At 42.9% G+C, this 22,611-nt stretch overlaps 1 protein-coding gene across 4 annotated transcripts in view; it reads left to right on the top strand.

Moving 5' to 3' along the window:
- SLC8A3 (solute carrier family 8 member A3) overlaps nt 1-22,611 on the top strand; it is a 368,793-nt gene that overhangs the window by 282,446 nt on the left and 63,736 nt on the right. The window contains exon 3 of one of the 4 annotated variants that reach the window (XM_073638903.1): nt 15,008-15,114. The exons of the other annotated variants lie outside the window; for them this stretch is intronic. Within the exon in view, the coding sequence (XP_073495004.1) occupies nt 15,008-15,114 (107 nt within the window). The remainder of the gene's footprint in view (nt 1-15,007; nt 15,115-22,611) is intronic. 4 annotated transcript variants of the gene reach the window in all.

A 22,611-nucleotide genomic window follows, 5' to 3' on the forward strand; every position in this document is an offset into this window, starting at 1 on the left:
ATCATTTGCAACCAGAATTTGGCATTGATGTGTAGTGCCCCGAGGGTTCGGTCGCTACAGAGGTATTGCACCTCAACCAGAGGTGTGATATCCCACTCCCGGGTAAGGATGGTGTGTGGACCGGGACTCAGTTAGCTGCATGCATCACACATTCCCCATTTCCGGGGGACAGCTCAACGGTGCTCCCATTAGTACAGTAATGCAGGCACGACAGACCATGTCCCTGGCTGGAGTGGGGAGGGGAGAGGAAAACCCAGTGATGTAGGAGCAGGAGGGGACGGTTTCTGGGCATAGATAGGAGCCCATTTGTTGCAAGTCACCTGGGCTCATACACTAGGGGAGGGTATATAAGGTGGGCACCATCTTAGTTCTGAGTGAGTTCAGTCAGGAGGAGAAGAGAAGAGGAGTTCAGCCAGAGAGGGCTGACAGGGAGCTGTGGCTCAGTCTGGGCCCAGCTCCACGAGGCAGGCCTAGGGTGAAGGCCGGAGCCAGAAGAAAGGAACAGAAACAGAAAGGAACAGAAACAGAAAGGAACAGCAGAGAAAGAGAAGTACCCAAAGTGTAGAAGGGCCCAGAGACACGAAAGCAGAAGGAACCCTAAGGACCCAGGAGATTGCGGGTGACGGGTTGGCAGAACAGGGTACCGGATCCCAAGTTGGTGGAGGCGACTAATCCTTAACCAAAGACCGGCGGTCGTGACCATTTACTGGTGCGACCCCTCACTACACCTACTAGAAAGGCACACCACATAGGGTCAGGGAAGTGGACACCCAGTCCTCCCAGGAGAAGACCCGAGGCAGCTGGACAGAAGTAGTGTCACTGGTGGGGCACGGCTGACGAAAGGATAGAAGGGAGTCCTGTGCCACACTCCGGAATTGCCTGGGGGTTGATCGAGCCCCCTGCCTGGTGGACGCAGCATGGCTCGGGCGGTCCTATCTGTGCACAAGTGACCTGGATGAGAACTGTGAGTAAAGAACCTGAACTGCAACACCTTGTCTCTGTACTTTCTCACCGCGTCAGCACTACTAGTATTGGGACTCCCGTGCACCATCACTCCCATCATCTCACTCTACACTGCCCTGTGGCTATACTCCTCCCGTGGGGAGTTGTACTACACTCTGCTGCACCCACAACACCAGCCTCAGCGGTCTGCCTTGCAGCGGCGGTTCATCCTGACCGCAATCCACGGGTGGCGTAGTCGGACAATTAACCTAAGATCTTACAAATAGACTGCCACTGGTTTGACTACCCTGAGCCACGGGACCGGGTAGCCGCCACGGTGACTACAACCCCCAGCGTCCCACAAAAGGCCCAGTTCCGGGTTCCCCACGCGGCCCAGGGGGCGCGTCAGATGCATACCAGACCTGGCTTCTCCTTCTCCACATAGAGAAACCTTACCCCTTAGATCCTATGGTTCACTGTTGTACACAGTCCGGAGAGAGGGCTCCTGTGCAAGACCAGTATATGGGCCCTTTGCAGCCCAATAGCCCATTATAATGCACAGTTCCACTTGCTTTGGAGATAGGAATAACCTCCTTATCGTTGGGCCCCTGTGCGGCCGCACATGTTGCACCAATGATATGTCTGCCCCTGCCATGACCCATCCTGGAGTGATGTGGCCCATTTGCTGCAGTACCTGTCAATATAGATCTGCTTGGTACTACGCTCAGCTCAAACAGTGCCAGGGATGTATCTGTCGCTGCATTGCTTCACCTTCCTATTGCTTATAAATGGATGTCTAAGAGCTTGCCACAAGGGTAGGCTATCAGTGTACATTTTTGAATCCCCCTTTAATTGTTTTCCCAGGTTTATGATAGTAAATTTAAATGATTGTCTAAAGAAAGAACTTGTTAATCTACTATTGTGCTTCAACTTGGAAGGCTCCCCTTGTGAGGTGTATCCACTAAGCCCCAGGTCTGGGTGAGCACATGGACCCCGGCCGTTGGTGCAGCTGGCAGGAAGGCACGTGGGGAGCTAGGGCTTGGCACGTGCAGGAAACTCGGGAGTAGTAGTACAGGTGCAGTGGGACAAAGCAAGGATTTTTGCAGAATCAGAGCACAGGAGCACAAATGGTGGAGCACATCAAACACACGACACGAGAGTCTTAATCCTAAAACACAGGTGTGTCTCCTAATGGGTCTTAAATAAGATTAGTGAGATAACCTAACTGAGCCACGTCGGGAAACCTGCAAAACCTGATGTAGAGCACAACAGAGGGCAATGGACCGAGGTGAAGGAAGTAGAGCCCGGGATACCTGGGACAGCTGTATAACACAATTTCTCCTTATTTCAAGATCTCTGATTGCAGTGAGTAATTGGAAATATTGATTCTTTATGTTGAGAGGCTGAAAGTTTTCACCAAAACATGCTGCTTACATAGAGGCACAGTTCATTGCAGCGTATCAGAGCTCTCTCAAAGGACAGGTTATCATTTATTGATCGCAATCAGAAATCTCAAAAATTGCAATGGATTAATGGCCAACATATATTATACAGTTGCTGACTTTTTTTTTTTCTTACGATATTTGACCTCTCTATACATTACTTAGAAACCTAAACGAGGAGCTTCAGCGTGCAGTTAGACTTAGCCCAATCGTGACTTTAAACAAACCCCGATCGTCTACACAGAAGCAGATTTGACTTACTTTAATAGCCTGTTTAGATAGGCCGACCCACTTCCACAGCACTTTGTTCTGTGCGCATAGAATACCTATGTTTTCGGCAGCACATGTCTCTGTTTCGTACCCTTACAGCAGAGGTGGGGAACCTTTGGATCTTTAGATCATAAATTCTCGAGCCATACAAAATCATCAACTTAAAAATGACCCTGCTATATTTGCTCAAACATTTATATAACTCCCCCATCATATCATGGCAGGAACTTCTCTTTGGTGAGACGTGTGAGGTTAGGCGATACTGAGGTTGTTGCTACTTTCAACTGCTTTTCCAGGTTTTCTTCGGTCTGAAGCGCAGTTGACTCTTTGAGATGTAAAGAACTTGGGGCAGTAAGTTGTTCCAAACACATATGTATATTACTCTGCAGGTTTCCTCACTGGAAAATTCATTATTGCTCATGTTACATTTATAGAACCCAATCAATGCGAGCTCTGCTGTATACATAACATAGGAGACACAGACTACTGTATATACATCACATAGGAGACACTAAGACTCTGCTGTATACACTAGATAGGATACACCGAGACTGCTATATATACACATCAGATGGGAGACACTGAGATTTCTCTATATACGAGTACATCACCTAGGAGACATTGACTGCTGTATATACATAACATCGGAGATGCAGACTCATTTTCTGTTAATTTCCACCCTTCCTTTAAGGGGGTTTCAGGGTCAGAACCTATCCTTTGGATAGGTGATCAACATCAGATTGTTTAAGGTCTGACAACTGGATGTAAACACATTGAATGGAGCAGCTCCATTCAATGTGTAGTGGCTGCTGCCAATTACTGCAGAACAGTTCCTATTATTTACAATAGGAGCAATATATTCTGACCAGAAAACCCGTTTAAGGGGTTAAAGATAGCTGTACATAATATTTGCCATGAATACATCTGTTCACAATGTATTTGTTAAGAGCACAGATTAGTACCAAAGATGGAGAACTGGTATACAGATGTGGGTAGCAGTCAGTCTACATACTGTACACAGAATTTTGTGATGTTGGCAGCGAGTAGTACAACAAGGACCAGTATGATGGCGCTTTATTCAGAGGAGCCCTTTGACCACTATCTGTGCACAGGAAGGAGAATTTCCATTCCGTGTTATAAGGAGCAGCGTTTAGCGGATCTCTTCTCTCCAGAGAATTGAGACATTTGATCCAGATCATTATTTTTTACACTGCTCCTGGAGTTAATAACGATGGATGATTTCTATCTTCCAATCTGTATTACATTGAATTGCAAAGAAGAAAAAGCCTTTAGGGCCCAGGGCTTTATACATGTGGCTAACATTACTCTGTGCTGCTTACAGGGGCTGCAGACCAATGTAGAGAAATAACACTGCATATGGGAAATCTGGATTTCAATTGGTCTGGTCACTGCTCCTCCATTGGCAGCCATTGTAAGAACAGGAGAGCTGGGCAGTCTATGAGTATACATATACGGTTTTCGCCCTGAAGAAGAAGTCTGGAATAACTTTGAAACGCGTTGACTAAAGAACCTGAAATAAAAAAATCCTTTATTATACCTCCATTTGGATCTTCATTGCCTACCAGCGGCGCGGATAAACCACATTTGGCTCCTCTTTTTTTCCTCTTTCCTGGCCGGAAGACCTGTGGATCTTCATCAGCTGTCTTCATGGCTATTCATGGTTGTGTGTCACACAACCTTATCAGGTTAACATGTCCTTTTATTTGCAGAATTGGAATTCTCAGATAAGACCCTATTTGCGCTTTTTTTTGCTACTAGTTTCTACTATGTTATTCCATGTGCGCGCTGCAGCACATGTGTGGTCGCTGATTGGCTGCAGCGCTCACACTTCCCTCGGTGGTCCAAGTTTTGTCCTAGGAAAATGTGAGCACTGCCGCCAGTCATGTGGCATAACAATGTTATGTCAGCTGCCGGCACCAACATCGCTGGAATGGGGGGGGGACTACAGCATTTCAGAGGGGGTTGACCAAATAGTGAACAGTCCCATTAATATAACATTCCCTATAACAGTCCCTTTAATATACATAATGTATACTTTACACTATTGGGATTTGGTGTTACTTATACATTTGCACCTTATCTCACATCTCTCAAGCTATGATCATGCACAGGTTTTTTAGGCATTCAAAGTGGATGGGTTTGGCTTCTGGAAACTTTTCTTTTTTGAGGAAGTTTTTGTAGTTGTTTTTTTTTAACCTGAAGCTGTTTTTAATTGGACGGAGATGGCCAAGTTTGGAGTGGAGTCCATTGGGATCCACTTCAAAGGAAGTGACATACACTTTTTTTTACCCCCACTGGGCGCTCAAAAAACCCATAGAAACAGAAAACATAGAATCGAATAGGAAAAGCGGATCCACTCTAAAAAAAAAACCCAAACAAACAAAAATGCTCCCTGTGGACAAAGTCTCATTCGACTCACACGATAAGAAGGCGGCGTGTAGGGAGATTGGATATTTTAGGTAGCCGTAATCCGACTGTTAAAAGAAGGCTACAAGCGATATCTGTAGCAGTTGCCTTCTCTCGATCTTTGGTGGGAAGGGAGATCGCGCACGGGGGGTTCTCAGTGATGTGTTATTTGGGGTCTTAAACAGATTTTCTTTAAGTGTTTACAATTGTCTCCTTCGGAATTGTCAGTCAAAAAATAATATAGTCAGAAAGATTTTGACATCTTATAAATAAGGCATATTGTTCTCTTTAAAGTTCTTGTGCATCTCTGGTGAAATCTTCAGCAATCGCTGCATTTTGCCGAATCCGACATTCTGTAATGCACAAACCATTAGGATTTGGTTTCAGCAGTAGTCACGTGACCAGAAATACGTGATTCCATGGCCGACTAAAGACTCGTTGCGACTTGCAATTTTCTATTGAGGAGCGGCTGAGACTCTACTCGGCACTTGACTGCTAGTATAAAGATTGTATACTTGCGAACACTTGACGAAATCTGGAAAAGCTAGCTGAACCGAATCCTGACTGTGTGTGCATTAATTGCCATTAGGATCCGCCAAGCTGCAATACTTGCCGAAGATCAAAGTGGTTACGCACCCATAGTATAAAGTGTAATGTCTCATGTACCTGGAAATTAGAGTCCAGAAGTAGTCAACTAACTTCAATTTGGAAATGACTCTAAGGGATTGCTGCCTATCAGGAGCATAAATAGCATCCAAACCTTTTGTTCTCACTTAAAAGGGTTTTCCGGTCAAAACAGATATGTCTGCAGTCACCAGTTTCAGGCCCGGTAACGGAGGGTATGTATGAGTTATACATACCCCCGGCTAGTGGGCGCGGCCTCACTCTCCATACACTTGTATGGCGCAAAGCCGTGCCCTCTAGTCGGCATCACCCACTGGTCGGCCGCATCACTAGACGTATGGAGCGAGGCCGTGCCCACTAGCCGGGAGTATGTATAACTCATACATACCATCCGTTACCGGGCCTGAAACCGGCGAATCCCCGCAGTGCACAGTGTCTGCGCTGGAGGAATCCATAAGTCTGCAGTCACACAGAGCGACTGCACACTTATTGGTTTTGACCGGACAACCCCTTTAAAGGGATAGTACATTATCTAGGCATCTCCTTATTAAATAAAGTAGCCTCTCCTGTAACATTAAAATAACACATACTCACGTCCCATACCGGCACGGTTCCAGCGATGTAGGTGCCGGTGAATCGCGATCCACCCGCGGCTGTTACCATGTTAAATGCCGCTGTCAATCTCAGACAGTGGCATTTAACATGGCCATGCCGGCAGTGCGACACTAATCCCGCACATAAGCGCCCGTGTAACATGACCGTGGGACGCTGATGGGTTTGCATGACAACCCGGTGTCTGCAGAAGACCTCTGAGGTTGTCATTGCCGGGATGCCATGAGCGTCGTCCAGTGGTCAGTGCTCATAGCCAATGAGCATTTCTGCTACACACAGTAGGGCTGAAGCCCTGCTATGTGTAGCACAAGATATATGATGATCGCAGCTTTTAGTCTCCCATGGAGACTATTGAAGCATGTGAAAAGTAAAAAAAAATGTTTTTAAAAAAATTAAAATTAAAAGTTTGAATTACCCCCCTTTCGCCCCATTCAAAATAAAAAAATTAAAATTAAAAATTTTTGTATTGCTGCGTTCAGAATTGCCTGATCTATCAATATATAAAAATAATTAATCCGATTGGTAAATGGTGTAACTTGAAAAAAAAATCGAACCACCAGAGTTTTTTTGGTCGCTGCAACATCGTAATAAAATAAGAAATGATTAAAACATCATATCTACCCCAAAATTGTATCAATGAAACTGTCAGCTCGGCGTGCAAAAAATAAGCCCTCACCCAGCTCCAGATCACGAAAAATGGAAACGCTACGGGTCTCAGAAAATGGTGAATTTTTTTTTTTTTTTTTTAAGAAACTTTGGATTTTTTTTCACCACTTAAATAAAAAAGAACCTATACATGTTTGGTGTCTACGAACTCGTAATGACCTGGAGAATAATAATGGCAGGTCAGTTTTAGCATTTAGTGAACATGGTAAAAAAACAAAAAAACAACTGTGGAATTGCACTTTTGTTTGCAATTTCACCGCGCGTGGAATTTTTTCCCGTACGATATGGTAAAACCAATGGTGTAGTTAAAAAAAAACAACTCCTCCTGCAAAAAACAAGCCCTTACATGGCCATATTGACAGAAAAATAAAAAAAAGTTATGGCTCTGGGAGCAAAAAACTAAAGCGCAATAAAGGAAAAGGGCCGCGGCGTGCAGGGGTTTAGGCAGAGGAAAGTCTTATGGAGAAAAGGCGGATTGCCACATAGGGTATTATTGTATACATGTAAGCCATTTGCTGGACAATTGTTTGGCCAACAGCTATCTCACTTTCATTGACAGCTCGCGCTGCAGTGTGTATGTGCAGCATCAGCTGTCAATCAAAGTGCTGCCCCTATGAGTGAAAGAGAGCGGCTCCAGGAAATATAGAAGTTCATTTTTCCCTGTTAGCTGCTACATGTTCCCTTTAAGTACCTCTAGACCTTATAGATCTTGAGGAAGGAAATAGAAGTTTGCCTAGATATTCAGGTTTCCTTACAAGTTCATGTGCCCGGTTTACTTTTTGTTAAATCGTACTCGCGTATAGAAGAGTTTATTTGTTGGGGAAGTCACCTTGACATTTCGAAGGAAATTACTACACAATCGTTAACACCTCTCTGCAGAAAATAGTTGCATTTCCATGTAGATTCTCTGAGATTGGCCAATTTCATGTGTCATGTTGACTGTAATCCTCCGCTGACTAATGGGAGCGTTCACGTTGTGGAGCGACTTACTGTAGACATTATTCTGGGTGATTGACAAACTATTTATTTCACTGCCGTAACACAGTCTTTGTTTTCTCTGTAAATTGACATAATACTTTATAAAAAATTATACCTAGAAACAAATTGTATAGAAAAACACTTTTTCCAGGAAGCTGTGGCACATTTTATGTTTTAAATGACACCAAGTTCAGTGACGACACTTTTCATCCTATAAATGTAGAGACACTTAAATTTAACGGAGTGCAGTTGAGTTTGTCAATGTAGATGAACATCTGGCAGAAGGCATCATAAAACTATGTGTTATGGAGGGTCTCAAAACCAGCTGTTATATGACGGTAGGAACATCTCTGGATGCAACAGATGATCTACCTGTGCCATAAATAGAAGAGAGGACGTTCAATAGCAAAGATGAAGCCAGGACCTCCATTATAGTCGCAGGTTTAGCCATTTAAGAGTCCTAAAGGGCCAAGTGCTTGTTTTCCTCTTCAGCGTTTTCCATCACCCTTACATTCGTTCCAAACCCCTTGTATGTTAACAACGCCGTTCCCCTAGGGAGGGGTGTTCTACACAGTTTCCTGCCACCCAATAGCAAAGTAGATGGGACTAACCAAGCCTGGACCTCCATTCTGCAAGGAAAGGGCCACAAAGCAGCTGCATGCTTCCTCTATATCAGGGGTCCTCAACCTGTGGCTTGGGAACCACATGTGGTTTGCAGGCCCATAATGTGTGGCTCGAAGCTGTCTGCCAGCTTGGTGCATTACTACCATGTCTAGCAAACAGCTTTGAAGAGCAGGACTCCAGGATCCAGATGGTGACTTTTCTGAGAACGTCTGCACAGAAGAGCAGATTTGGATATAGCTCATATACTGGGTGGGGAGGATATAAATATGGTAGACTGGAGATAGGATGATACTGCCTGTTAGAGAGGTGTGTATGTTTGATGTAATAATACTGAATGGTGGTAAAGTGGGCACTCCCGGATGGCAGCCCATGCAGAGGCTATGAAGTTCTTGGAGAGAGTTGGTCCAGTCCTGATTGATCCCGTCCTCTTTGTAATACGGTGGTTAAAACCTGTCCCGTGAAAGACTTTTCTATCAGGAGGACCTGTACTTTCAGGAAAGAAGAGGTTAGACAGCAAAGGATGGTCCACTGGTCTAGATGACACCACCACTAGGCTTTTCTGTCAGAGGAAAAGACTGTCACCACAATGGGGTTTCTACCATTTATTCCATACGCTACATCTGTTAATGTGCATAGTGTTGGCTCAGAGTGCTATAGCCTCGCGTGTTGTCACTTTATTTTGCCATTATTTACAGAGAATTAAAGCATAAGCAGGGGTTCAGCTGGGAGACGACCTAGGACATACTGAGGAGGGCGCCAACATGCCCATCTTGGCTTTGGTCCATGATGTACAGGTGCAGGACCAGGGAAGCAAACTGAACATTTGCCACGGTGAAAAAAATCATAATGTACAGCTCTGCATGGAAGAGATATTGGAAAGAAGAAGGACTAAAATAAAAGTGCTTTGATTGATAAACAATAGAAGAATTGCAGGATGTGATTGCTTGTTGTGGAGTCATCCGCCGCTGATTGTCTGCAAGTCACGGTCTTGACAAGCATCTCAGATATCAAGACTTGAAAGAGTTCCTGTAGTTTCAGTCATCAGGAAGTTCTGTCATTAAAGTCGGAATTAATTACAAGAAGTTACAAATGTTGCATAAACTGTGTCTCTTGATTCCTCCATTAGAGGAATAATGAAATATGAAGGACTCTTGTCTTCAGGAGAAACTGTGAGATTGAAACAGAGGTGTCAAGAGACTCGGGCCTTGAAATACAATATTAGTATTCTAGTGGCTGCACCGGCTTTACTCAACACTTCAACCTCATTCAGAATTTACTAGCCAGCAACCTGATTATTTCTATTAATTGAAAATATTGATTATGTTCCTCCTTCTGAACTACTATGAATGCATGGAGATGAATGTGAAATTTGGTTGTAATCCAATGAAGCTCACTACACTGTCCCTTAGGTCTCATGCACACAAAGGCTGGATGAAGACACATGGTGCAACTACACAGTCATAGGCATTCCCCATGTCCCAGCATATTGCGGGGGTATCGTCCCCAATATACAATAATGATCTCAAATTGTGGATCATAGAGTTTGCTACATAGTTAAAGATGTTGCCTTTAGGCTCAAGTGTACAGTCACTTTATGTGACTGTAGACTTCTGAATCCTCACAGCACGCACAGTGCGTGCTGTCAGGATTCTCCAGTGCCGGAAGGTCATGCGATATGCACACTTCTGGCCACATTCCAACTAGACATGGTCAATTCACTTGCATTGAGCGAGGCCGCACAGGTGTAGTCGGCACGTGGAGTGCATGTATGCAAGTCGCTGGCACCGGAGAATCCTGACAGAGTGCACATTGTGGGGATTGACAAGTCTGCAGTCACATGGAGCGACTACAGACTGGAGCCCCAATGCTGGACAACCCCTTTAATTGATGTCTTATACCTGGAGGTATGTGTTGCTTTCTATAGAAATTTGAGCCATAGTTTGTGCCATGAAAATAAGATAAACTACACCTAGTTCCAACACAGATGATGGAAAGCTCCATAGAAAAGACATAGCCCTCTTATAGGAGCACTACAACACTTCCACAAAAGGAGGTCTTGGTGCCCCCTTACTGAACTGGGAACTGCACACCATCAGTAATAATAGTCTTAAGGTTCATTTTCTCTTCTGTGCCTTCAATTTTCTGTAGATCGTGAAGTGAGCTTATTTCTGTTGGCGTAGACGCAGGTTCTTTTCCCTATGAGAGTGGATTAAGAGATGGAGGTTGCCGGCTGTCTGGCTTGTGGCCTCTTTTGAGGCTTGCCAGTACACAAAAGGATTTGTACTCTACGTTATTGGAGTCAGGAAAAACATTTGGATGGAACTTTTGGAAACCATGTTAATTATAAACCCTTAATTATAATGATATCTGTTACAGTTTTTTTTGACAATAGTAAAAAGTATCTGTTTTTTTCTTTTTTTCCTAGAAACAGCGCCACTCGTGTGTTGTGCCAGGTATTGCAGCTCAGCTGTGTTCAGTTGTTGGACTAGAGTGGCATTGCTTCTAGGAATGTATTTTATTCAATGAAATCCCTGATCATTCTGGGCTTAGCTCTATGTGCGCACCAATAGAGAGAAGACACAGACAAGGACCGCCCTAACTGCCAGGCACTGACAGGGACCGCCCTAACTGCCAGGTACTGACAAGGACCGCCCTAACTGCCAGGCACTGACAGGGACCGCCCTAACTGCCAGGCACAGACAAGGACCGCCCTAACTGCCAGGCACAGACAAGGACCGCCCTAACTGCCAGGCACAGACAAGGACCGCCCTAACTGTCAGGCACAGACAAGGACCGCCCTAACTGTCAGGCACAGACAAGGACCGCCCTAACTGCCAGGCACAGACAAGGACCGCCCTAACTGCCAGGCACAGACAAGGACCGCCCTAACTGCCAGGCACTGACAGGGACCGCCCTAACTGCCAGGCACAGACAAGGACCGCCCTAACTGCCAGGCACAGACAAGGACCGCCCTAACTGTCAGGCACAGACAAGGACCGCCCTAACTGCCAGGCACAGACAAGGACCGCCCTAACTGCCAGGCACAGACAAGGACCGCCCTAACTGCCAGGCACTGACAGGGACCGCCCTAACTGCCAGGCACTGACAGGGACCGCCCTAACTGCCAGGCACTGACAAGGACCGCCCTAACTGCCAGGCACTGACAGGGACCGCCCTAACTGCCAGGCACTGACAGGGACCGTCCTAACTGTCAGGCACTGACAAGGACCGCCCAAACTGTCAAGCACTGACAAGGACTGCCCTAACTGCCAGGCACTGACAAGGACCGCCCTAACTGCCAGGCACTGACAAGGACCGCCCTAACTGTCAGGCACTGACAAGGACCGCCCAAACTGTCAAGCACTGACAAGGACTGCCCTAACTGCCAGGCACTGACAAGGACCGCCCTAACTGCCAGGCACTGACAAGGACCGCCCACTGGACTACCAGAATTAGGAGGGATCTCAACTAGCAAAATGCAAGTGATACTGATTTTTTTCCCGCAAACCTGTAAATCCACCTGTTCAGCTCCTGCTCTGTAGCTTTCAGCCTGTACCTTGCGCTGCATTTTCAAATTGTAAGGTTCTATTTAATAAGCTTAATACATTGCAAAACACTGCACCTAAATTATTGTCAGGAGCCACAATTACATTCCTGCTCATTGACAGATCCATCCCAGAGCTCCTGTTTTTCTTATATCAGATTAAAACCTTGAAAAGGCTGTATATTCGATTTAATTTTCATATATGGATATTATCATGTAAAGGTGGAGAATGGTTTAAGGCTATGTTCACGTGTTGCATAACTTGCAGCATTTTTCGTGCACTAAAATCCAGAGTAAGTATTGGCAAGAAAAATGCTCGTTTTTTATGCATATTTATGTGCATTTTTGCAGTGTTTCTCTTTGATTTTTTCTGCATTTATTTGAACGGGTGAAAAACGCTGCAAAAACAGTGAAGAAATTGACATGCTGCAAAAATGTAGTGGGTCTCAAACACAGGCCGCAAATAAAAGCAGCGTGTGCATGAGATTTCAGAAATCTCATGGATTATGCTGGACTGTAAAAAACTGCCTTAAATACGCAGCAGCAAAAATGCTGCAATTACTCCACGTGTGACCAAACAGTAACCATGTATGATTTTTTTTGCCTTTTTTTCACTAATTTTTTTTCTGTAATGTTCATGAATGTGAACGCACCTTCTAAAATCTCAGATCAGTGATATATATTGTCTCGCTTAGGAAATGCAGAGGATCATTAGCCCATACACGTGAAGCTTAGTAATAATGTAGGGCATTGCTAGGCAGTGTTTTACAGATAAATACTTTCCTACACGTGTATACTTTTACCAATTATTATAAACTATGGACTGATGTTGGCGTTTACATGGGGAATGAAGATGTTGTTAATTAGAATTAATTAGTTGATGCAATCGGGAAACCGTACATTTAACCTGCTGTTTTCTATTAAAATAGAAATTAGAGGTTGGGAGTAGTGATGAGTGCAAGTGCTCGTTACTTCAGTTTGTCTAGGGTGCTCGGGAATATCGCGGGTGATCGAGTGACATGTTCACGTCCCCGCGGCCGCATGTTTCGCGGCTGTTAGACAGTCATAAAACACAGGCAATCCCCGCATGTTTTGTGGCTAACAGCCTCGAAAAAAGCGGCCGCGGGGACATGAACATGTCACTCGAGAATGTGCGATACTCAGTGCATACCCGAACACCCTAGACAAACTGGAGTAACGAGCACTTGCACTCATCACTAGTTGGGAGCTCTTCTTGAGGAAGACCTGTTCGCTCGGTTTTATTAAATACTTATATATATTTTTTTTAAGTATTATTTCTGGAGAACATTCTCTTAGAATTGTTCCTTGTGTTATTCCTTTGTTATTTTTACTGGAAATGTATGAATGAATTGACAACTGGGTGTTACCTTTTCCTTGCAGAATGCCATGTGTGCCTACACACTACTTGGACATAGTAGTTTTTGGTGTCACTACACAATCTGACAAGCAAGAGAATTTTTAGCTCCCGGTTGTCAATTAAATGGTTTTCCAGTACTCGGATATTGATAACTTTAGATGGATCATCAATATTAAATTGCTGGAGGGCCGACGCCTGGCATCCCCATGAATCAGCTATTATAGCCCCCGGCAGTGGAAGGATGTAAACAGTGAATGGTGCGTAACAGAACCGCTCCATCACACCTATTAAATTAATGGGAGTTGATCTGCAGTCCCCAACACTAAGCCGTGTGATGGAGCTCTGCTGTTCTGCTCTGTTCACTGGGAATTATAACAGCTGATTGATGGAACAGATTTCGGACCCTGCCAATCCGCTATTGATGACCTATCCTAAGGGCTCGTTCACATGGCCGTATTTTTGGTCCTAGTTTTGTCGCATTACACCCGGATTACTGTTATTCTATGAGGCTGTGCACATGTCCAATTTGTTTCCTTGGACAGGGTCTGTCCGAGGAAAAAAAAATTGCATGCCCGAGTTTGATAAGTTATTCGGATCGCACTTGGCCATGCAAGTCAATGAGTCCATGGAAAACATCGGGCTGCACTCGGATAACATCTAAGTGCAGCTCTATTTCCATGGACTGACACAATGGACAAAATGGAGACATTTTTTTTTCTTTATCTTCTCCTCATCCCAGAGATTTGGATCACACTGTGATCAAACGCTCCTTTTTTTATTTTTGTCTACCTTTTGGTGTTTTTAGGTGTTTTTTTTTAAGTCTTTTTACTACTCATTCGCCATCGTGAATCTGGTTTTTGTTCTCCTGAGTTTTGGAAACGATTAATCAGTTTTTTCACAAATGTTCTGCAGACCCTCCCCAGAAGGATTTTATCTACGCCTGAATTTTATAGGCAACTTCTATGACATTTCACCATAACAATGAACTTTCCGAACTAAAAAAATGCATAATAAAAACTAAAAGACAAAAAGAAAGAGCCCTTTTGATTTTGCACAAAATATTATGAAACACAGGCACTGTTTTGAAGAATTTGGTGCAAAAAATGTCAACAAATGCTATAAGACCAAAAAAGAAGAGTGTCTTTGGGCGAATGCTGAATCGGCCCATGGTCCCTACAGTATGCACCGTGGAGTGCTCACATATGGCATGTACATAGTGCACGGTATTACATTCCCTTAGTAGCAGTTACACAACGCCAATGAAGGAAATGAAGTAACACGGGTGCTACTCAACTAAGTGATAATAAGAAGACGATGCTTGCAAAATTAAAATCCAGCAACCTTTCATTCTGAAATAACTACAAACTCCGCTTCCCTTTTAATCTCTTTATTGCTGTTAGAGACTGAGCTAATGGAGCTTACATTTTCTATTCTTTCTTTCTTTATTTCTTTCTTTCCTTCTGCTTTTTCTTTTGACACCTATTATTTTTCCATCCACAGCAAAACAATTCAGATCAGAGTAATTGATGACGAGGAGTATGAAAAAAACAAGACTTTCTACATTGACCTGAGGGCGCCACACGTTGTGGACATGAGTGTGCAGAAAGGTGTAGTAGCAGCTTTGTCACACTAACAGCCTCCGCTCCCAAATTCTGCTACCCTGACGGCGGGTAATTGTTGGCACTCCAGCTGTTGGTAGTCCACAGGTAGCCAAGCATCTGGCAAGATGCCACTCATCGAAAAGTGGTTTGCCAAAAATTACTCCGCTCTTCATTAATCTCTCTGCTATCCTCACCTGTTCCTTTGTGCTCTAGCTAACCATTAACACCAGCTTGGTTAACACTGACTGCTAACAATGCTTTACTTGTAGGTAAACCCTGAAACCAGGGGAGCATGTGATACCTATTCACTAGAGGAATATCGTAGCCATGTCAGCACCAATCCAAGCCAGTCCTTTCCATAGGTGTCATGTATTTATAATACTGGAAGAATATGTAGGACATGGGCTGTGACACTGATCAATTACAGATGTAGCAGACCTTTGACAAGAATAAATTAGTAGGGTTCTTTTTTATAGGATTTCAGGCAATCGTTCTAAATAATCTTAAAGGAGACTTGATGTAGAGGAAAAATTCCAGCAAATCATTCATGGAGCATTGAGAGAAGTAGGAAAAGAAATTGGTCGGCACATAACCACAGGAATGCAAGAAACGTGAGCGGTCTCGTGATGACCACCGGGAGAGTGAAAAAGAGCAGAATCCTAAAAATATATACATTGCACACTGTTAGGATCTCAGTTTGTAGAACAGAGCAATACTCACTAAAAATCTTATCATTTATTGCTTCAAAACATGTGAGACAAGGACACAATGTTTCAGCTCTTCCGTATGGCTTCTTTCAAGCTCTATAGAAAACCTGAAACGTTGCTGCCCTTGTCTCATGTGTTTTCAAGCTATAAACCACTTTTTTATTGGATTTTTTGGGGGAGTGATGCTCTGTTCAACACATTGCCCATTTTTAATGATTTGAGTGGATGCTTGTACCTGTCCAAGTTGGATTCATCTTCTGTCCAGTTTCCTTTCCTTTTGAAGCGGCTGTTAGGATTTCCAATGTTAGACTTCAGATCGAAACTGGAAAACGACTTTAACTCAGAGATGACTCCCACTATCCACTATTCAGTACTACCTACAGCTTTGGAGCCTAAAAATATGCTGTATATCCAGTACTATTGTAGCAGAAGTCAATTTGATCATGAACACACTATGAATACCTGTACTCCATGGGACTGGCTGTCAGTTACCATCATAGGATGTGTTAAAAGGGGTTATCCAGGGTTAGAAAACGATCTTTACAGCAGGCAATGTGAATAATAATCAGTATTCATCTGATTAATTCCCACTGCGCCAGCGCTGATGGTCTGGTGGTCCCCATGGTCTTTATCTACAGTGATGACATCACATGTACCCACATAAGTCCTGCAACCAATCACTGGTCTCAGCGGTCTTGTACCACGCATTCAAGACATGGTTATTTTTTTATTACATTGTTGCAATTTTTTAATACCCTGGGCAACCTCTTTAATGCAGGGTAGACTACTAGGAGCTGCTGCCAGATCACATGGATTCAGTTTTCAGCCTTATAGGTTTGGGGATTTCTTATTTTCATAAATGGTTAAAATTGTAAAGCGCTTGTAAAAGCAAGCAACTTTGCAATTTGCTACTTATTAAAAATCCTCTCCGGAGGGATTTTATTGTGTAATGTTCATCGCCTAGGTTATCGGTCACCTCTGAAGCCCATCAGCAGTGACCAATCTCTTAGGCAAGCAGCACAAAGGTTGCAAGCTCTACTCTGAAGTTGGTCGAACATTTGGATCCGGCAAACTTTAGTGTCTGCGCTCTTTCAGTTGTAGAGGCAAAACTATCTCTGCTTGCAGAACCGAAGAGCACACAGTTCGGACTAGTGGCTCAACTATGCTGCTGGTCTGAATGGTCAGTCATGAGGAGTGCACTGTCCCCAGCATTCTGGTGCACTCCTGAAGAATGAAGGTGGAACAAACCCTTTAAGACAATGGCCAAGGTAAAGACTCGTTGATACCATCCCTGGCATTTAGCAGCCCACCTTTTATCTATGAAGGCCCCGATCTATCTTGGCTTGGGTACATTTCATAGATTACTAATGAAATAGAGCTGAAACATGACATGAAGTTAGAAAATGGTATAAACCTCACATGGAAAGAATGTCCCATTGCCTACATCCTGAGCACTTTCAGACATCTTAGTCAGGATTTAGGAAGGAAGACATTATTTTCGAGGTGGATAAGTTTTGCTTAGAGAAAGCTAGCGAATGCCCCCTGACATGTTTCTGTTGGACTTTCGGAAATGTTGATTACAGTATAATTAGATTGGTTGTTATGGACACCATTATTGTTTATTTGTTTCTTTATACTTCGTTCGTTAAAGGGAATCCGTCAGTAAGACTTTCACTAGCAAACCAGAGATAGAGCCGAACAGGGAAGAGTGGAACATCTCCAACGATACCTATTTTATTGCCCTCATATCGCCCTCCTCTTTTATTCATATGCCAATTATCTTGGTAAGTGCCCTGTTGGGGGTATTGGCGCACTTGCAGTCGTTGGCTTCTCCCCGCCGCTGCTTCCTGATTGACAGTGGAGAGCAGAGGTGATGTCGGGCAGCAGAGCCAGTCATAACCTGCCAATCATAACCTGGAGGCCATCCCGCAGGGGTAAAGGTAAGAGGAGCTGAGGACTGAAAGTGCACAGAACACCCACCAGTGCACTTGCAAAGTGAATTTGCATATGAATAAAAGATGAATTTCAGTGCGATGCAGCACTGGAGGGTCTTGTAATAGGTATCGTTGGAGATCTTTTGACCTCTAGTTTCTTAATAAAAGATTTCTTTTAAATATTAAAAAAAAAAAACATTTTTAGGACCTGGAATGTTTGTCAAAACATAAGAAAACTGCTTTGGTTAGATTTTGAGTCATTTAGACTCCCTCCTTCATCCTATGTTACCTGGGGGCCCTGCCACTAAAATAGCTGGGGTGTATTTCTGACAAGTAGATGGCAATTGACAGTCTGTCTTGCATTGTGCATTAGACTTTCATTGCCGTAGACCATCACTTAGCATTTAGACTTTGAGGACACAGAATTAAGTAACTCCAGGCAAAATTAATTCATATTTTTATATGCAGGATGATTCAAAAAGGTTGGTACATAATTATATCCTCGGTATCATAACCGAGAGAGCACAAATTTATTGACATGAGAAGACGCATTATCTATCCAAGTTTTATCTATACACTACAAATGTTCAGAGTGATTTCCATTGGTGACACGGCCGACATCTAGGTGGTCGTCCAGTCCTGCCCAGACGCGTGCCAGCATATCCTCAGATATGGACTCCACTTCTTTAGTGTTGCGGGACATCATTATTTTCCCTTATCATCTGCACGGAACAGTGACATAGACCATCCTGTATTTATTTATCGAGTGGACAGGGCAGATCCTACACCAGCTTAGTAGAAGTGTAAAGTGGAGGACTTCCCTACAAAAATGTTGTTGGGTAACACTGGAATACAATATGGTGCTGAAATAGCCATGCCATGGGTTATTAACTAAATAATATTTCCATAGAGTCGCATAAATAACAATGTAATACTGTGCCGCCACCTGCATATATTGGAAAATAATAATCTAGACTAGAGAGTGTCATAAAAATATTACCATCCAATGACCATACAAACAATCTAAGCAGTGCTCAACATTGTGGAAATTAAACAGCTAAGCAACTAATATTAAAGATTCATGAAGGTCTGAAACCTTGTGGTTTGACCATTGGAGCGCCCCCTTCTGCAGGGTCAGATGCACACGTGGTCAAAATTGTTGGTACCCCTCGTTTAATGAAAGAAAAACCCACAATGGTCACAGAAATAACTTGAATCTGACAAAAGTAATAAATTAAAAATCTATGAAAATGAACAAATGAAAGTGAGACATTGCTTTTCTGCTTCCACAGAATTTAAAAAAAGAATAAACTCCTGAAATAGGCCTGGACAGAAATGATGGTACCCCTGAAAATAATGTGACAAAAGGGACATGTTTAATCAAGTTGTGTCCACTAATTAGCATCACAGGTATATACAATCTTGTAATCAGTCAGTGGGCCTGTATATAGGGCTACAGATACTCACTGTGTTGTTTGGTGACATGGTGTGTACCACACTCAACATGGACCTGAGGAAGCAAAGGAAAGAGTTGTCTCAGGAGATTAGAAAGAAAATTATAGGCAAGCATGTTAAAGGTAAAGGTTATAAGACCATCTCCAAGCAGCTTGATGTTCCTGTGACTACAGTTGCACATATTATTCAGAAATTTAAGATCCATGGGACTGTAGCCAACCTCCCTGGACGTGGCCGCAGGAGGAAAATTGATGACAAATCAAAGAGACGGATAATAAGAATGGTAACAAAAGAGCCCAGGATAACTTCTAAAGAGATTAAAGGTGAACTTCAAGCTCAAGGAACATCAGTGTCAGATCGCACCATCCGTCGTTGTTTGATTCAAAGTGGACTTCATGGGAGACGACCAAGGAGAACACCATTGTTGAAAAAAAATTCTAAAAAAGCCAGACTGGAATTTGCCAAACTACACGTTGTTAAGCCACAAAGCTTCTGGGAGAATGTTCTGTGGACAGATGAGCCAAAATTGGAAGTTTTTGGCAAGGCACATCAGCTCTATGTTCACAGATGGAAAAATGAAGCATATCAAGAAAAGAACACTGTCCCTACTGTGAAACATGGAGGAGGCTCTGTTATGTTCTGGGGCTGCTGTGCTACATCTGGCACAGGGTGTCTTGAATCTGTGCAGGGTACAATGAAATCTCAAGACTATCAAGGGATTCTAGAGAGAAATGTGCTGCCCATTGTCAGAAAGCTTGGTCTCAGTCGCAGGTCAACAGGATAATGACCAAAAACGCACAGCTAAAAAGACCCAAGAATGGCTAAGAGGAAAACACTGGACTATTCTGAAGTGGCCTTCTATGAGCCCTGACCTAAATCCTATTGAGCATCTTTGGAAAGAGCTGAAACATGCCGTCTGGAAAAGACAACCTTCAAACACGAGACAACTGGAGCAGTTTGCTCATGAGGAGTGGGCCAAAATACCTGCCGAGAGGTGCAGGAGTCTCATTGACAGTTACAGGAATCGTTTGATTGCAGTGATTGCCTCAAAAGGTTGTTCAACAAAATATTAAGTAAAGAAGAACCATCATTTCTGTCCGGGTCTATTTCATGAGGTTAATTTTTTACAAATTCTGTGGAAGCAGGGCTGAAAAGCAATGTCTGATTTTCATTTGTTCATTTTCATAGATTTTTAAGTATTTCTTTTGTCAGATTCGAGTTATTTCTGTGACCATTGTGGGTTTTCCTTTCATTAAACGAGGGCTACCAACAATTTTGACCACGTGTGTATTTACTGCCAAGATTACACATCCTTTGTAGACCTCAAGTAATATAAAACTGCCCCATCTCCAAAGTACAAACATATAGACAAATAAAGATGGTGTGTGGTCATTAACTTCCTCTACAAACAACAACAAACTAGTAAATCTTATTAAAAAAAAGAGCTTGGGGGAAACCAGGAACAAGCAGTCATTTGTCTAGGCCACAAGAGACCCCTCCCCCGAGGTCCTGTGGAATAAAAGTTGGATGTGACATGTTTTCGATCCATGAGTAATGTATAAAGAGACATGTATACCGAAATTCAGAATTGTGTACATTCCTTCTATTTTGTTTTAATCCATTTAATCTATGCTAAAGTTTTTTTTTAAAAGCACCGAAGACATGAAAGTTCTACTACACTTTCCATTCTAGTTCCACCTCCCAGGACCTAGATGCTTGTGTAGCTTTCTCCCCTCGGTGAGCCCTTTTGACCAGTCGGAAGCATTAAGAGGGCAAATGTGTTACCAAGAGACATTGGACTGCCAAGGATACTTACACAGAGAGGGTGAGGAACCTCAATTAGTATATAGAGCCACTAATATTGTCCAACCTCCACCCCCGCACCCTCCATCCCCTTCCTTTCTATTATGATATATAATTTGGTGCATGCAGTGGGATATCTATGGGTACATATAGCCCAATTCTAAAAGACTCCGCCATGACAGTTACATTTTTTATTACCGTAATTGTTCTAGTGTTTCAAATCTAAGATTGAATATGATAACAAGTTGGGATTTCCAACCTTTTGCCCTATCAAATGCAAAAAAATGCATTAAATTCTCTAATTTAATCCTACAATACTGGACATATATATTTTAATATGGCAGTTAGAGTACTAGACAGCTAAATACTGCACTTTTATTGCCTTCATAAATAAAGGAAAATCAGCAACATAACAGTAATTAACAATTCTCATGTCATTGTGCTAACTGAGGGTTCAAATAATTCTACTATAGAGCACTTAAATAGTAAATGTTGTTTTAAATTTTCCCCATAAATCAACAGTACATGTGAAAATTAGAAACTTTGTAATATATCTTATCAGAGAAATCCCCTTATTTCTCCTCTTGGACTGCTTTTTCAGTCTCAATTCACAGGTATAATCTGTCTTCATTGAATACCTATTTTCTCATTACTGCGATTGGAAATGGCAGTTGGTTCTCATATAGTTCTATGGAGAATTTGCAGCAGAATGTCTGTTTCTAGCAACTCCCTCCTCTCCATTGAACTTTTGGCCACCAAATGTTATCTCCTATCTTGTATACAGATTTTACCCATGAATTGACAGTGAATGATCAGTCCAGGAGGAGAAAGAAGCAGATTTCTCTGATAAAATATATTACAAAGTTGCTTATTTTCATGTGTACTATTGATTTATGTCATGTAAATGGCAGAGAGCTTAGCGGAGGGAGGCATTCCAATTATGAAAATGGACCACTCTCACAGTGAACTATGTCTTACCGAATAAACAAAGACAGAGACCCAAACTTTAATTTTTATTTGCTCAATTCTACGCCCACATACCTCCCCTTGATGAGCTCATGTGGGGGCTGATTGTGGGAGGTGCTAGGTCTTTCAGAATTGTTGAGATCCCCAACTTATAGCATATATTCGCTCCTGGAGATCCCAGGCGGTAGATATCGTCATGTTTCCTATTCTGATTTTATCTTTTTATAGAGATGAAACATGACATGTATAGCACCATCCATTGGACCAATATCAAGTTGGAGGGGTTCTAATTGCCATACAATGATGTGACTGAATGCGTGATGTACGTCCCTTCGCTACAAAGCCGAAAATATATCTCCCATAAATATCGGATCGATGCAAAACCCCAAAATTCATATCTGCACAACTGAGACGAAAAGTCTCAGAGCAGTTCTTTGATCAGAGGAAGCTATTTCCTGGTGAAGAGTGTTTCTCCACCTCTGCGTAAACAGATTTCAGGCTTATTGTCTTCTTCTCAAAGCATTTATACGTTGTAATTACCTGGATACATAATGAGGTCCCTACTCCAATGGATGTTGAAGTGTTAGCTCTCTCTATTTCCCCTGTTTTAATTAGTTTCTGTCTTCCCCAGGTATAAT

The sequence above is a fragment of the Phyllobates terribilis genome, unplaced genomic scaffold (genome assembly GCF_046119375.1).
Source record: "Phyllobates terribilis strain yellow unplaced genomic scaffold, ASM4611937v1 Scaffold_7__3_contigs__length_470593459, whole genome shotgun sequence".
Classification (NCBI taxonomy): Eukaryota; Metazoa; Chordata; class Amphibia; order Anura; family Dendrobatidae; genus Phyllobates; species Phyllobates terribilis.